The sequence below is a fragment of the Sinohyriopsis cumingii genome, chromosome 10, assembly GCF_028554795.1.
Source record: "Sinohyriopsis cumingii isolate HCF-2022 chromosome 10, ASM2855479v2, whole genome shotgun sequence".
In the NCBI taxonomy this organism is placed as follows: Eukaryota; Metazoa; Mollusca; class Bivalvia; order Unionida; family Unionidae; genus Sinohyriopsis; species Sinohyriopsis cumingii.
In genome coordinates, this window is record NC_142970.1 from 95,413,666 (window position 1) to 95,429,565 (window position 15,900).

Consider the following 15,900-nt stretch of genomic DNA (forward strand, 5'->3'; position numbering starts at 1 on the left):
GGGTTATTTTTTTCAATATGCTTCTTATACAGAATATATCACAAAACAAATATTGGTGAAAATTTCAGTGTTAAAGCTTTTCATCCAGGTTAAAAGTTGTACTACGTAAGAAATAATTTATTAGTGTGAAGAAGTTTACCAGAAGATTAAAGGCAGAATCAGGTATGTACACAAGTACTGGTATTTGCTTAAATCACTAACAGGAACAGAGCAGTTGTCATATTGTATGGCTTAGGCATTACCGCCCATATATATATTTGTTAAAAAAATACCAGAAGGCCAATTTGCACATACTTTATAAAAATACAACAAAAGTTGAATATATTTTTTGTAATACAGAATATTCTGTGCACATATTTTTTATAAATGAAAGTACCTGCTGTATGATGTGAGCATATTTGTCATAATTAATTCCATAAATGCTTATTTTTACATATGCACTTATTATCATTGATCTGACAGTACTTTAATGTCATTCAATTTAAGTTTGTTTTCCAGGTAAACATTAGCTATCAGAATATCCGCCAATTTTAAGTTATATATTCTAACTTCAAAAGAATGGAAGTTCTTTCGAACAGATTATACATTGTCACCTTATAGCTAAACTTATTAATAAAATTTCAGCAATAACTTTACATGTTTTTCTTCTGTAGGTTTTCTAGTTTAGAATTCAGATTGGCACATTTAGACAATCCAGGTGTAAAGTCAGCCGTGTTCTGCTTCAAGGGGTAAGCATCTTATCATTGCTAAAAAAAAGGAATCTGAAAATATCTTAGTTATTTGTTTTCCTGTGAACTGTGGTGTGAAATGCCAGAATGTAACTTTATGGGGATTTTGCATCAGAAAGAGTAGTAAGTACTAAACTATGTAAGCATATTAATATTTTATGCAGGATTGATTTAACATAGACATGAATCAGTGCCATCAACACCTCAACCATAAATGGCTGATGATAATGATTGGCAGCAGCAGTTCTCCAGCTAATAATTTCATGTGTAGAGAGGAAATGAAGAGGTTCATTAAGTCAGAGCTGTGGTGGCTCAGTGGTCAACATGCTGGATGCATGATTGAGGAGGTGTGGGTTCCTACCATTGGTCTAACCTGGGTCAGCTATCATAGTCTGTCCATGTTCATGGCATTTTATTTTGATTACCTCAGCATTAAATAACCATCTTGTGTTGCTGTGCTTTAAAGCACCAAACCAAAACCAAAATCATTTGGTCAGCTTCCTGTGGAATGGAGAAATGGAGATGATCATTTGGTCAGTTTCCTATGGAATGGAGAAATGGAGAGGGTCATATGGTCAGCTTTCTGTGGAATGGAGAGGGTCATTTGGTCAGCTTCCTGTGGAATGGAGAAATGGAGAGGGTCATATGGTCAGCTTCCTATGGAATGGAGAGGGTCATTTGGTCAGTTTCCTATGGAATGGTGAAATGGAGAGGGTAATATGGTCAGCTTCCGATGGAATGGAGAAATGGAGAGGGTCATATGGTCAGCTTCCCATGGATGTAGAAATGGAGAGGGTCATTTGGTCAGCTTTATTGCACCTTTATGAAGATATAATGTTGCATATTCTATTTTTTTGTAAAATTCCAAAATTTCTTAGTTACAAACTCAATATTTATTGACTTAAATCATCTCAGGAAATCATTGTATTATAGCATTTAATGACTTGTTTGTATAGGGTTTAATGTTCTGTCAGTATAGTACCAATTATATAATGTCAGTAAACAAAATTATTGTATGCATAGAGTTTAATATCATGTCAGTATAGTACTAACTGTATGGCATAACTAAAGAAATGCACTGTATATATAAGGTTTAATGAGCTAAGGAAATCAATGTATGTACAGGGTTTAATGGCATATGAACACAGTAATAACTGTATGGTTCAGCTAAGGGCAATTAATGTATCTATATGCTTTAATAGCACATTGAAAACTATATGTTACAGGTAAGGAAATTAATGTATGCATAGGGTTTAATGGATGTGAGCACAGCAATAACTATATGATACAAGTAAGGAAATTAATGTATGTACAGGGTTTAATGGCATATGAACATAGTAATAACTATATGGTAGAGCTAAGGAAATCAATGTCTGTATAGGGTTTAATGGCATATGAGCACAGTAATAACTATATGGTAGAGCTAAAGACATTAATGCATGCATTGGCTTTAATGGCATATAAGCACAGTAAATAGCTATATGGTACAGCCAAGGAAATAAATGTATCTGTTGGCTTTAGTGGCATATGAGCACAGTAATAACTATATGGTAGAGCTAATAAAATCAATGTATGTATAGGGTTTAATGGCATATAAGCACAGTAATAACTATATGGTACAGTCAAGGAAATAAATGTATCTATTGGCTTTAGTGGCATATGAGCACAGTAATAACTAGTTGGTAGAGCTAAAGACATTAATGCATGCATTGGCTTTAATGCATATAAGCACAGTAATAGCTATATGGTACAGCCAAGGAAATAAATGTATCTATTGGCTTTAGTGGCATATAAGCACAGTAATAACTATATGGTAGAGCCAAGGAAATAAATGTATCTGTTGGCTTTAGTGGCATATGAGCACAGTAATAACTATATGGTAGAGCTAAGGAAATCAATGTATGTATAGGGTTTAATGGCATATGAGCACAGTAATAACTATATGGTAGAGCTAAAGACATTAATGCATGCATTGGCTTTAATAGCATAGGAGCACAGTAATAACTATATGGTAGAGCTAAGGAAATCGATGTATGTGTAGGGTTTAATGGCATAGGAGCACAGTAATAACTATATGGTAGAGCTAAGGAAATCGATGTATGTATAGGGTTTAATGGCATATGACCACATTAATAACTACATGGTAGAGCTAAGGAAATCAATGTATGTATAGGGTTTAATGGCATATGACCACATTAATAACTACATGGTAGAGCTAAGGAAATCAATGTATGTATAGGGTTTAATGGCATATGACCACATTAATAACTACATGGTAGAGCTAAGGAAATCAATATATGTATAGGGTTTAATAGCATATGACCACATTAATAACTACATGGTAGAGCTAAAGACATTAATGCATGCATTGGCTTTAATGGCATATGAGCACAGTAATAACTATATGGTAGAGGTAAAGACATTAATGCATGCATTGGCTTTAATGGCATAGGAGCACAGTAATAACTATATGGTAGAGCTAAGGAAATCAATGTATGTATAGGGTTTAATGGCATATGAGCACAGTAATAACTATATGGTAGAGCTAAAGACATTAATGCATGCATTGGCTTTAATGGCATATGAGCACAGTAATAACTATATGGCAGAGGTAAAGACATTAATGCATGCATTGGCTTTAATGGCATAGGAGCACAGTAATAACTATATGGTAGAGCTAAGGAAATCAATGTATGTATAGGGTTTAATGGCATATGACCACATTAATAACTACATGGTACTTCTGAGGACAATTAATGTATATATAGGACTTAATTGTATATTAGAACAATACTCGCTAAATGATGCTGCTTATGAAAATGTATATATATGGTTTAATAGCATATAAGCACATTGCTGGATTTGTAGTGCTGCTGCTAAGCAAAATACATGTATAGAGTTCGGTGTCATGTCAATACAGTACTTGCTGTATAGTGCCACAAAGAAAAATTACTACATATATAGGGTTTAATGGCTTGTCAGCACAATACTACTAATAAAATACCTCAAATGAATGTTAATGTATACCTAAGTTTAGCAGCAATTTAGCACAGTACTGTCTGTTTAGTGCCAGTAAGGAAAATCATATGTACAGGGTTCAACAGCAAATATATTTGCCTCAGAAGAAGGTACAGTGAGGAAGATACTAAGAATAGAAACTGGAGAACAAAAGAATGGTGCTTCCCTATTCTGGTATAGCTGGTGATTGAATTATTATCGTTTTCAGATTTTCAGTTTTTCCATTCTTAATTGGTTTTAAAGTTTCATTTATTTCGTGTTAGGAACAAGTCAAGCACAGACGCAAGAGAGCTGAGAAACAAGGTGCGTGACAGCGGGAGTGCTAAGATTGTGGATGGTTACACACTACCATCAAGAGGTGCTGAGCAAGCATTCCATGAAGTGCAGAAGCTATTACACATAGTGAGTCATACAATATGAAACCTTATTAAATAGACAGTTTCATTCTATGTTTATATACACATGCTTAATTTATAACACAATTGATTATGCAAAATGTTTATGTTCATCTTGGTGGGAATGTTTCTCACTATTTTTTGACCTTTTCTCAGAGCAGAGGTCTTTTCTGGACCAAGAAATTTATCACTACTTTAAACAATGTGTACACAGCATGGTATTGTTCTACAATATAAAGAATGTGTACAATACACAACATTGTTCTACAATATAAAGAATGTGTACAATGCACAACATTGTTCTACAATATAAAGGATGTGTACACCTCATGACATTGTTCTACAATATAAAGAATGTGTACAGTGCACAACATTGTTCTACAATATAAAGGATGTGTACACTGCATGCCATTGTTCTACAGGATAAAGGATGTGTACACTGTATGACGTTGTTCTACAATATAAAGGATGTGTACACCTCATGACATTGTTCTACAATATAAAGAATGTGTACAGTGCACAACATTGTTCTACAATATAAAGGATGTGTACACTGCATGCCATTGTTCTACAGTATAAAGGATGTGTACACTGTATGACGTTGTTCTACAGTATAAAGGATGTGTACACCTCATGACATTGTTCTACAATATAAAGAATGTGTACAATGCACAACATTGTTCTACAATATAAAGGATGTGTACACTGCATGCCATTGTTCTACAGTATAAAGGATGTGTACACTGTATGACGTTGTTCTACAATATAGAGGATGTGTACACTATATGACATTGTTCTACAATATAAAGGATGTGTACACTGTATGACATTGTTCTACAGTATAGAGGATGTGTACACTGTATGACATTGTTCTACAATATAAAGGATGTGTGCAATGCACAACATTGTTCTACAATATAAAGGATGTGTACACTGCATGCCATTATTCTACAGTATAAAGGATGTGTACACTGTATGACATTGTTCTACAATATAAAGGATGTGTACACTGTATGACATTGTTCTACAGTATAGAGGATGCGTACACTGTATTACATTGTTCTACAATATAAAGGATGTGTACACTGTATGACATTGTTCTACAATATAGAGGATGTGTACACTGTATGACATTGTTCTACAATATAAAGGATGTGTACACTGCATGACATTGTTCTACAATATAAAGGATGTCTACACTTCATGACATTCTTCTACAATATAGAGGATATGTACACCACATGACATTGTTCTACAGTATAAAGAATGTGTACACTGTATGACATTGTTCTACAATATAAAGGATGTGTACGCTGCATGGCATTATTCTACAATATAAAGGACGTGTACAATGCATGACATTGTTCTACAATATAAAGGATGTGTACTCTGTAAGACATTGTTCCACAATATAAAGGATGTGTACTCTGTAAGACAATGTTCTGCAATATAAAGGACATGTACGCTGCATGGCATTATTCTACAATATAAAGGATGTGTGCAATGCATGACATTGTTCTACAATATAAAGGATGTGTATGCTGCATGGCATTATTCTACAATATAAAGGATGTGTACAATGCATGACATTGTTCTACAATATAAAGGATGTGTACTCTGTAAGACATTGTTCTACAATATAAAGGATGTGTACACCACATGACATTGTTCTACAATATAAAGGATGTGTACGCTGCATTTTAAGTGTGAAAGACCTTGTTGGACTGATTTCATACCTTGTTCTGTTAGCATTATTGCTTTTTGAATCATACAGATTAGTCAACCAGTCTTCATTGGGTGGGTAGTCAAAAAGTAGCTTTTAAAGTAATTGGAATCATCTGTGAGGCAAAATAATATTGAAGGAAACTTGTTAAGTGTCAAAATACATATCATTAACATAGCTTTCTAAAATGGGGATATCCTCTAACGGTAATGCCCTCTAAAATGGGGATATCCTCTAACAGTAATGCCCTCTAAAATGGGGATATCCTCTAATGGTAATGCTCTCTAAAATGGGGATATCTGTCACAGGATGAAGCCGGGTTGGGACTGGATTAGGGAAGACACCAAAAGCAACTGCGTTTACAAGATGTTTATTTATAAACGCAATTTAAATATTAACAAATCTGACACCATTGTAAACAAAAAGATAAGGACAATTATAAAGTTCCTAACATGGAACTATCAACAACAATTAACTCAACAAAAAAAAAACTCAACATGAATCTAACAAATGGAATTTCAAAACAAACGTGAATTCCTATCATTGATCAACAAAATAAACATGATCTGCACCCCAACATAAAGAGTCTTGAATGTATCGTTCAAAAAACGATTTAGAAAAGAGTGTAAATATGAATGTATTGTTCAAACAATGATTTAGAAAAGAATGTAATTATGAATGTATCATTCAAATAACGATTTAGAAAAGAATGTAATTATGAATGTATCGTTCAAATAACGATTGTGAAAAGCAGGTAAATTTGAACGTATCATTCAAATAACGATTTTGAAAAGAATGTAAATTTGGATGTATCGTTCATAAAACAATATTGAAAAGCAGTGTAAATTATGAAGCTATCGATCGTAAACAGATATTGAAATAGGAATGAATGAAATTATGAACCTATCGATCGTTCATATGATGATAGGAATGAATGAAATTATGAACCTATTGATCGTTCATATAATGATAGGAATGAATGAAATATTGAACCTATCGATCGTTCACATAGCGATAGGAATGAATGAAATTTTGAACCTATCAATCGTTCACATAACGATAAGAACGAATGAAATTATGAACCTATCGATTGTTCACATAACGATATAGCAATAGGAATGAATGAAATTATGAACCTATCGATCGTTCACATAACGATATTGCAATAGGAATGAATGAAATTATGAACCTATCAATCATTCACATAGCGATAAGAATGAATGAAATTATGAACCTATCGATCATTCACATAATGATATGGCAATAGGAATGAATGAAATTATGAACCTATCAATCATTCACATAACGATAAGAATGAATGAAATTATGAACCCATCGATCATTCACATAATGATATAGCAATAGGAATGAATGAAATTATGAACCTATCGATCGGTCACATAACGATATAGCAATAGGAATAAATGATTTTATGAAATGTAATAGTGTAAATAACATGGAACACTATAACTGTCGTGGCGCGCATTTGACAACCAAGATGTTAACTCCAGTTCCACTCGCTCTAGTCAATGGCCAGAGAAGCAGCCACGCATTGTTCCCTCCTCTCAGTCTGCTGAAGGATCCCTCGAGAGCCCTCACATCACAGACCCGATGGTCACGAAGCCCTGGTCCCTCGCATCGAGAAAACCAGTCCACTCTTGCGATCCAACATCACCAAAACACAGCGTATACATCACACGAAAACCACAAAGAGTTCTGTTACTCCACATCAAATGATGTATAAGACATGGCAGGCATGTATAAAGCAGCTCTACAGCTGGCGACTCCACATCAAACCATATACAAGGCATGGCATAAGGCAGCTCTACAGCTGGCGACTCCACATCAAACCATATACAAGGCATGGCATAAGGCAGCTCTACAGCTGGTGACTCCACATCAAACCATATACAAGGCATGGCATAAGGCAGCTCTACAGCTGGTGACTCCACATCAAACCATATACAAGGCATGGCATAAGGCAGCTCTACAGCTGGAGATTTGCTTCCGTAAAGGGTTAGCTTTCTGACAAGACTCTGCGTAATGTAATTTGGTTATAGAGAATTTGCTCTGTATGTACACTAGCTGTGACAGATATGCGCAGCTAGGTACTTAGATTTCCCCACTGCAGGCAATTTGCTCATGCAGCATGGTCTGAGTTTGCTCAGGATTTTGAAATAACTAGAGCCAAAAGATATACCACCCTCGGGTGACGCTGTATGCGGCAACAAAACCCGAGTACATTTTTGACAACATATACATATTGATATAACTCGTACACAATTTCGTGACAATATCCTCTTATAGTAAAGAGACTCTGGAAGGTTCCATGATATCATTGCATGTGGCTTATAAACTTGGTATAATTGTGTTTGTAGAGAAAAACCTTGTTAGCACAGTTAAGGTTTGTAGAGGAAAACCTTGTTAGCACAGTTAAGGTAGACAAATGAAATTTGGTTTATATGTTTGTATGCATAGCAGATGAACTCATTATTGTTTCATGTCATTTCCAAAAAGTTTTGGTGGGATAAGTGCCTATTTCATTCTTTAATCAGATTCAGATGAAACTCTTATATGAAGTAGAGGCCCAACTCTCTTTCTTAAATATGTATTTAATTGGTTTCCAGGACCACTTTGAATAAAGAAGATCCAGCATTAAAATGTCAATGTTTTTTCCTACATTGTGATCCCTATTTTTGCGAATCATAAACATGGTGGCTAACAAGCCATTGTCAAGCTTATTGTTGAAAAGAGTGATCTTAAATTGTAATTTGCAGTCAATGTGCATAATAGTTAGTGATATTGCAAACCCTGTCTTGAGAGACCATTGCTATGAGATACCATGTGTCTTGTGAGACCAGGTTATCCATGCACAACAGACCTATTGATTATAGAATCCTTTGACCTGTCATGAGACCACCTGTCTTGAGAGACCAGTATAATTTTGGCAGATGGTGTGGTCTTTCAAGACAGGTTCTTCTGTAGTATCAGTAAACATTATTTTTGTTTGCAGCATTATATAACTGATACATACATTTTCTATTATGTACACTTGATTACGTCTGACATATTTTATTTTGACAATGTCTTCGTTTATGTATATGGTTAGCAATGACTTGCTGTCAAAATCTTGCCAGAATTGCATCATAATATCTCATAGGTAATTGATTTTTAGTTCTCGAATGTTTTTTTGTGATCTGTGTAAATATTTTCTTATACTCTCCCAATTTATAAAACTTGTTTAATGATTTCAATACGTTTGTAGCTAAGGACAGAAAATATGTAACCCATCATGTAAAATTTCATACTTGCTGGACACTCATACAAATTTTTTTATATCCTCAGATCTAAGTATTAAATTGTATACTTGCTTTTAATTCGAGAATTTTGCCCAGATATTTTCATTCATGCAGACAGTAGTGATACTTGGACTTAACAACTACTTTAAATAATAACCCCAGTATTTTAGCAGAATGTTCATGTGGAAAAATTAATTGATCAGTTGTCCATTATTAATCAGGTAGCAAAAATTTCCATCACTGCTTATAAGCAAGTCAGCTTATTAACATTTCCAATACTGCTTATAAACAAGTCACAGTCAGCTTATTAACATTTCCATCACTGCTTATAAGCAAGTCAGCTTATTAACATTTCCAACACTGCTTATAAGCAAGTTATTTTACATCAGAGGAATCTGTATAAAGTTTTTTAATTTCTTATTCCTTCTATTTTCAGGAGCTAGGTATTGATTCCAAGAAGGAGAAGCTGGAAGATCCAGGGTTTCAAGTAATGGATGGAGACGGCCTTGATCAAATTTTTGGTAGTGGGGTGTGGGATGTCAACTCAGATTTTGAGCAAATGGAGGCCATGAACTTTTCTGTGAAATCCAGCTGTGAACTGGGATTTGAAAAGGTTTGTAATTGTGGAGAGTAAATCAGATTTGGTGCACTCTTTTAAGACAGATTTGGCATGCCTGTTCATAAGTCCAGATGATATGGCCCTGTATCCAGTTTTTGTCATAAAGTGTCATTTGCTATTTGAATTTTGTAGAGATTCTTTTCTAGCATGAAAGCCCTTTAAGTTGTACAAATAATACCAAATCAGCATCAAATATGATGGCCACTGTATTGAATATACACAAAATTATTTCAAGAGAATTTGACCAAATTTGACAGAAAGTACTGGGGCATAAAGACCTTTCACATTTTCACAATAATACCATACTGCTGGGAAATATGCAAACATAGGAAGACCTTTAAACAGACTCTCAAAAACTGCTGACAGAATTTTCTACCGATGATTTTCCATCGGTTATATCCTCTAATACTTAAAGTAGAGAAACTTTTAATTTTTTTCTTCTTCAAAAATCGCTCAACAGAATTTGACTTAATCTGAGAGCAAATCTCATGGTATAATGGCCTTTCAACAAATGATGTTTGTTTTCCATCAAACATGGATGCAGATAAAGAAAAATATAGAAATCTTGAAGCAACAGATTTCATCACATAGTCAATAAACAAAATTGGAAGACATTTCTACCATAATCAGTCTACTAACCAGATTTCTTGACCAGTTGCTTTAGCAGTTGACATTCAGGTAGGTGTCAGCCAGGTGAGTAATCTCTGGAAACATGTGTTTTCAAGTTTGTTGAAATATTATTATTTCTATCAGAGATACATTTTGTACATTTTTTCTCTATGAATTGTGAATACAGATAAATCCTGTTTTCCTTCTCAGAATACCAAAGTCTGCAACTACCTTTGAAAACAATAATAAATACCATTTGAAATGTTTCAGTAAAATGCAGCTATTTAACATGATAAAAAGTTAACATTCTACTAAGTAAAAATTAGCATTGTGGACTTTTAAGTCATAATTTATGCATATATGGTTATTTTCTAAGCATTGACACTTAATTTTAATAAAACATTAAGTTACTTTATTACCCAAGTGTTACTGACAGCAAAATCCACTATCCTTCCACCTTGAAATGCAAAACAATGCCTTTTTACCTAAATGTAACTGAAACAATTGCAGATACCTAATATATTTAACTTTTTTGCCTTTCCTAAGGAAAAACTTATCTGATATATTTAGCTTTTTGCCTTTTCTAAGGAAAATCTAATATATTTAGCTTTTTAGCCTTTCCTAAGGAAAATCTTTGAGTTGGCGTGCTTGATACCACAACATTGTCTGGGGATACAAATAAAAATTGTTGACAAGAAATAGGGTTTTTATTAACTTTCATTTTTAATGAGCAGATTAATAACTTAACTCTGAAACAAACTTGTATTCTAGAATTTTCATTAAATTTGTATCAATTCATAATACCTTAGTACAACCACTAAATCCCAAGCTAACCTTTAGCTATAAAAAAGGCCATGTTCTTAGCCTAGATGGGAGTCAGACTTGAGTGATCTACCCTTGGATGTACAGATTAAAGCCAGTTCCCATCCATGCCTCTACTACCCTTGCTTGTAAGTATGTTCTTTTAGAAACATCACAAAAAGCCATTATCAAGCAATATTTTCCATATTAAGGAGTGAGTTCTCACATTATGTTATGCTCAATCTATATTCCTTGCACTTTTCGTTCTAAGACATTCAGAGTTTTTCTGTTTTTATTAGAGTAACAAATTCATTGTGAAGAACGGTCTCCCATCCATGGGCAATCAGTTATTGAAGGTGAAACCCCTGTTGTCATTAGATCCTTTGTCTTGGGGTTTTCTACATGACCCATTGAGGACTTTAGAGTTGTACCAAAAATGAACTGAGTCACAAAAAGAGGAAAACCACACTGTTTATACCTTTAAGCTATATCATCCTGGATATGATGGGGCATTAACCCTGCATATAGAGAAATAATCCAAGATCAAATGAAGTTACTGCAATTTTCAGCTCATAAGGTTAGGGCAGTCAAAAGGAGCATAGCATTTGATTGCAGCTTTTCCTTAATTAGACATTAAATAAGTCATAGGATGGAGGGAAGAGACAACTTTATCAAGCTTTTACTTCCAAGATCTTCCATCCCAAAAGGCTCAGTTTGACCTGGTGGGAGGTCACTCTAATCTGACTCCCACCGATGTGGGAAGACAGATTTTAGCTTTTTCAGAGCTAATGGTTCACTTGAGTACACTGGAATTGCAAGGTAGTAGTCATACTCCTGAGATAATATGATCAGGTAAGTATTATCCAAGAATCGTATTTTATTTCATATCTAAGAAATATGTTATTAATAGATTTATATTAGTATCATAATACCAATTTTCGTTTTAAAAAATTATAATGATTGTTCATGTATTAAAATTAATAAGTTACATTTTTATTTTCATTGCAGCACTATGAGAGATTGAATGTCCATGTTCTTTCAGCTGGCCCCTTGCCTCCATTACTGATCCTGGGCCCATCAGGGTCAGGCAGGTCTTTACTACTGGCAAAATGGTGAGAATAATTGTTTATTTATTCCCCTGCCATATCTATGGAGGGGAGCAATTATGTTCCCTTCTGTCCATTGGTCACACCTTGTCTCATTCATTCAACCCACACCCAACTAGTCCATCACAAAATTTTGTTTCCACTCAGTTACTTAAGAAATACTTTGTGGGTTAAAACCAAATTTGGTGTAAGACCTTACATTATAAAGACCTAGGAAGTACAACTTCAGATCCTCTGTTTTAAGACAGATACTTGTTACATTGTACTCTTACAGATAAAATGTGAAAGCATTAATTTTCGTTACCAAATGTTTGTAATGGATGTTGACTATAATTATTTTAGCACAATTGTGATGCATAACATTTTGTGGAGGCATAGTTTATTGTTCAATGAGTACATCTTTTTAGCAATCCAAAAGTCAATTCAATTGGTAAAGAAGAATAAAGAGTGTCAACAGTAGAGCATTTTAGAAGTTACAGAGATACATTGAGCCGTATCATATTAATGTTATGTATATCTTCTATCTTGCAAGGACACTTTAGAAGATTTTGAGGTAAACACATACACAGAAAAATTAAACTTTCCATTCATGTAAGTCTATGTTACAGCCCTATTGTGCTTCATCTTTCTTTGAGCAAATTTTGTGAATTTGTACAAAAATAACATTGAAATATAAAAAAATAAAAGTTCAAGTCAAACACTCGAAGACTACAGGGCCTCATGTGGCTTAGATGTTTAAAGTGCTTTCCTTTATCGATCACCGCCATCTCACCTCAGTCCATCAAAGTTCAAGTCTCAGCTCAGATAATGTGTGTATGTGAAAAAGCTTCCCATGGGTTGGTGGTTTTTCCCAGGGTTTTCCCAGGTTGCTGCAATGTAGAGCCTATTGTTTGCTGACCAATGGCATTGAGCCCACAACAATAGTAACTCAAAAGCTGCTTCATTGGTCTCAACCAGTTTTATCAGAAAGAATTCAATTATCAAGTTTTGTAAAGATGATGTTGCTGCATCAGATGTGCTTATAAATACAAATAATAACCTGAAATGCCCGCTTCTGTGAAACTGTTCTACCTGATTTAGCTCTGACAGAGATTTGTTTTTGTGTATGCATGAAAAGACTACATGTTAATGTTTTTGTGTATGCATGAAAAGACTACATGTTAATGTTTTTGTGTATGCATGAAAAGGCTACATGTTTTTGTGTATGTATGAAAAGACTACATGTTAATGTTTTTGTGTATTCATGAAAAGGCTACATGTTTTTGTGTATGCATGAAAAGACTACATGTTAATGTTTTTGTGTATGTATGAAAAGACTACATGTTAATGTTTTTGTGTATGTATGAAAAGACTACATGTTAATGTTTTTGTGTGTGCATGAAAAGGCTACTTGTTTTTGTGTATGTATGAAAAGACTACATGTTAATGTTTTTGTGTATTCATGAAAAGGCTACATGTTTTTGTGTATGCATGAAAAGACTACATGTTAATGTTTTTGTGTATGCATGAAAAGACTACATATTAATGCATTTTTGTCCACCATATTTTTGTGTATGCATGAAAAGACTACATATTAATGCATTTTTGTCCACCATGTTTTTGTGTATGCATGAAAAGACTACATGTTAATGCATTTCTGTCCACCATGTTTTTGTGTATGCATGAAAAGACTACATGTTAATGTTTTTTGTGTATGCATGAAAAGGCTACATGTTTTTGTGTTTGCATGAAAAGACTACATGTTAATGTTTTGTGTATGCATGAAAAGACTACATGTTAATACATTTCTGTCCACCATGTTTTTGTGCATTTATGTCCACCATATTTTTGTGTATACGTGAAAAGACGACATGTTAATGCATTTCTGTCCACCATGTTTTTGTGCATGCATGAGAAGACTACATGTTATGCATTTCTGTCCACCATATTTTTGTGTATGTATGAAAAGACTACATATTAATACATTTCTGTCCACCATGTTTTTGTGTATGCATGAAAAGACTACATGTTAATACATTTCTGTCCACCATGTTTTTGTGTATGCATGAAAAGACTACATGTTAATACATTTCTGTCCACCATGTTTTTGTGTATGCATGAAAAGACTACATGTTAATACATTTCTGTCCACCATGTTTTTGTGTATGCATGAAAAGACTACATGTTAATACATTTCTGTCCACCATGTTTTTGTGTATGCATGAAAAGACTACATGTTAATGCATTTCTGTCCACCATGTTTTTGTGTATGCATGAAAAGACTACATGTTAATGCATTTCAATCCACCGTGTTTTTGTGTATGCATGAAAAGACCACATATTAATGCATTTCTGTCCACCATGTTTTTGTGTATGCATGAAAAGACTACATGTTAATACATTTCAGTCCACCGTGTTTTTGTGTATGCATGAAAAGACCACATATTAATGCATTTCTGTCCACCACAGGATCCAGTTACAGATTGAGAAGAGTCCCAGCTGTATGGTGCTGTATCATTTTGTTGGGGATGAATCTTCTGTAAGTGCTGACCCAATAGTTATGATCCGAAGAATAACAGCACAGGTTGGTAGCCTTTTCTTCAAGTTCTGTCATGCATCTGTATTCACTGTATTCGTTTAAGTCATCTGTTTACAGTATATAATCTATTTAGAGTACTGTATTCAAGTGAATGGTATACAAAACTACAGAGAAGATTGTCAGGTATTTAAGTGAATGATATTTGACTCATCAAAGTTTCATTATATACTAAAATGTTTGATACAGACAAACTCTCTCAGCTTTAGTTTGGGCTTTTATTTTACATTGACTTTCTGTAGTTTTTGTTGTATTAGTTCACTAAGTTGTTCAGTAAGTTATGTTTAATGGCTTTGGGCTAAGTATGTTAAATAGTATTTTGCTAAGTGTATTAAAAGATATTGGGCTAAATATGTTAAAAAGTAATGGGTTATTTATGTTTAATTGCATTGGGCTAAGTATGTTAAATAGTATTTAGCCAAGTATGTTAAAAATAGTGCGCTAAGTATATTAAAAGGTATTGGGCTATGTATGTTAAATAGCATTGGGCTAAGCATATTAAATAGCATTGGGCTAAGTATGTTAAATAGCATTGGGCTACGTATGTTAAATAGCATTGGGTTTAAGTATATTATATAGCATTGGGCTAAGTATGTTAAATAGCATTGGGTTTAAGTATATTATATAGCATTGGGCTAAGTATGTTAAATAGCATTGGGCTAAGTATGTTTAATAGCATTGGGCTAAGTATGTTAAATAGCATTGGGTTTAAGTATATTATATAGCATTGGGCTAAGTATGTTAAATAGCATTGGGCTAAATATATTAAATACCATTGGGCTAAGTATATAAAATGGCATTGGGCTATGTATGTTAAATAGCATTGGGCTAAGCATATTAAGTAGCTTTGGGCTAAGTATGTTAAATAACATTGGGCTAAGTATGTTAAATAACATTGGGCTAAGTATGTTAAATAGCATTGGGCTAAGTATATTAAATAGCACTGGGCTAAGTGTATTAAATAGCATTGGGTTAATTATATTAAATAGCATTTGGCTAAGTATATTAAATAGCATTGGGCTATGTA

At 33.9% G+C, this 15,900-nt stretch overlaps 1 protein-coding gene across 2 annotated transcripts in view; it reads left to right on the forward strand.

The window, feature by feature from the left end:
• Positions 1–15,900, forward strand: part of LOC149790607 (nephrocystin-3-like) — a 129,222-nt gene that overhangs the window by 27,358 nt on the left and 85,964 nt on the right. For both annotated transcript variants that reach the window (XM_089972710.1, XM_089972711.1), the window contains exons 9-13: positions 654–728; positions 4,010–4,148; positions 9,600–9,776; positions 12,201–12,304; positions 14,747–14,861. In XM_089972710.1, coding sequence (XP_089828836.1) covers positions 654–728; positions 4,010–4,148; positions 9,600–9,776; positions 12,201–12,304; positions 14,747–14,861 — 610 coding nt within the window. The remainder of the gene's footprint in view (positions 1–653; positions 729–4,009; positions 4,149–9,599; positions 9,777–12,200; positions 12,305–14,746; positions 14,862–15,900) is intronic.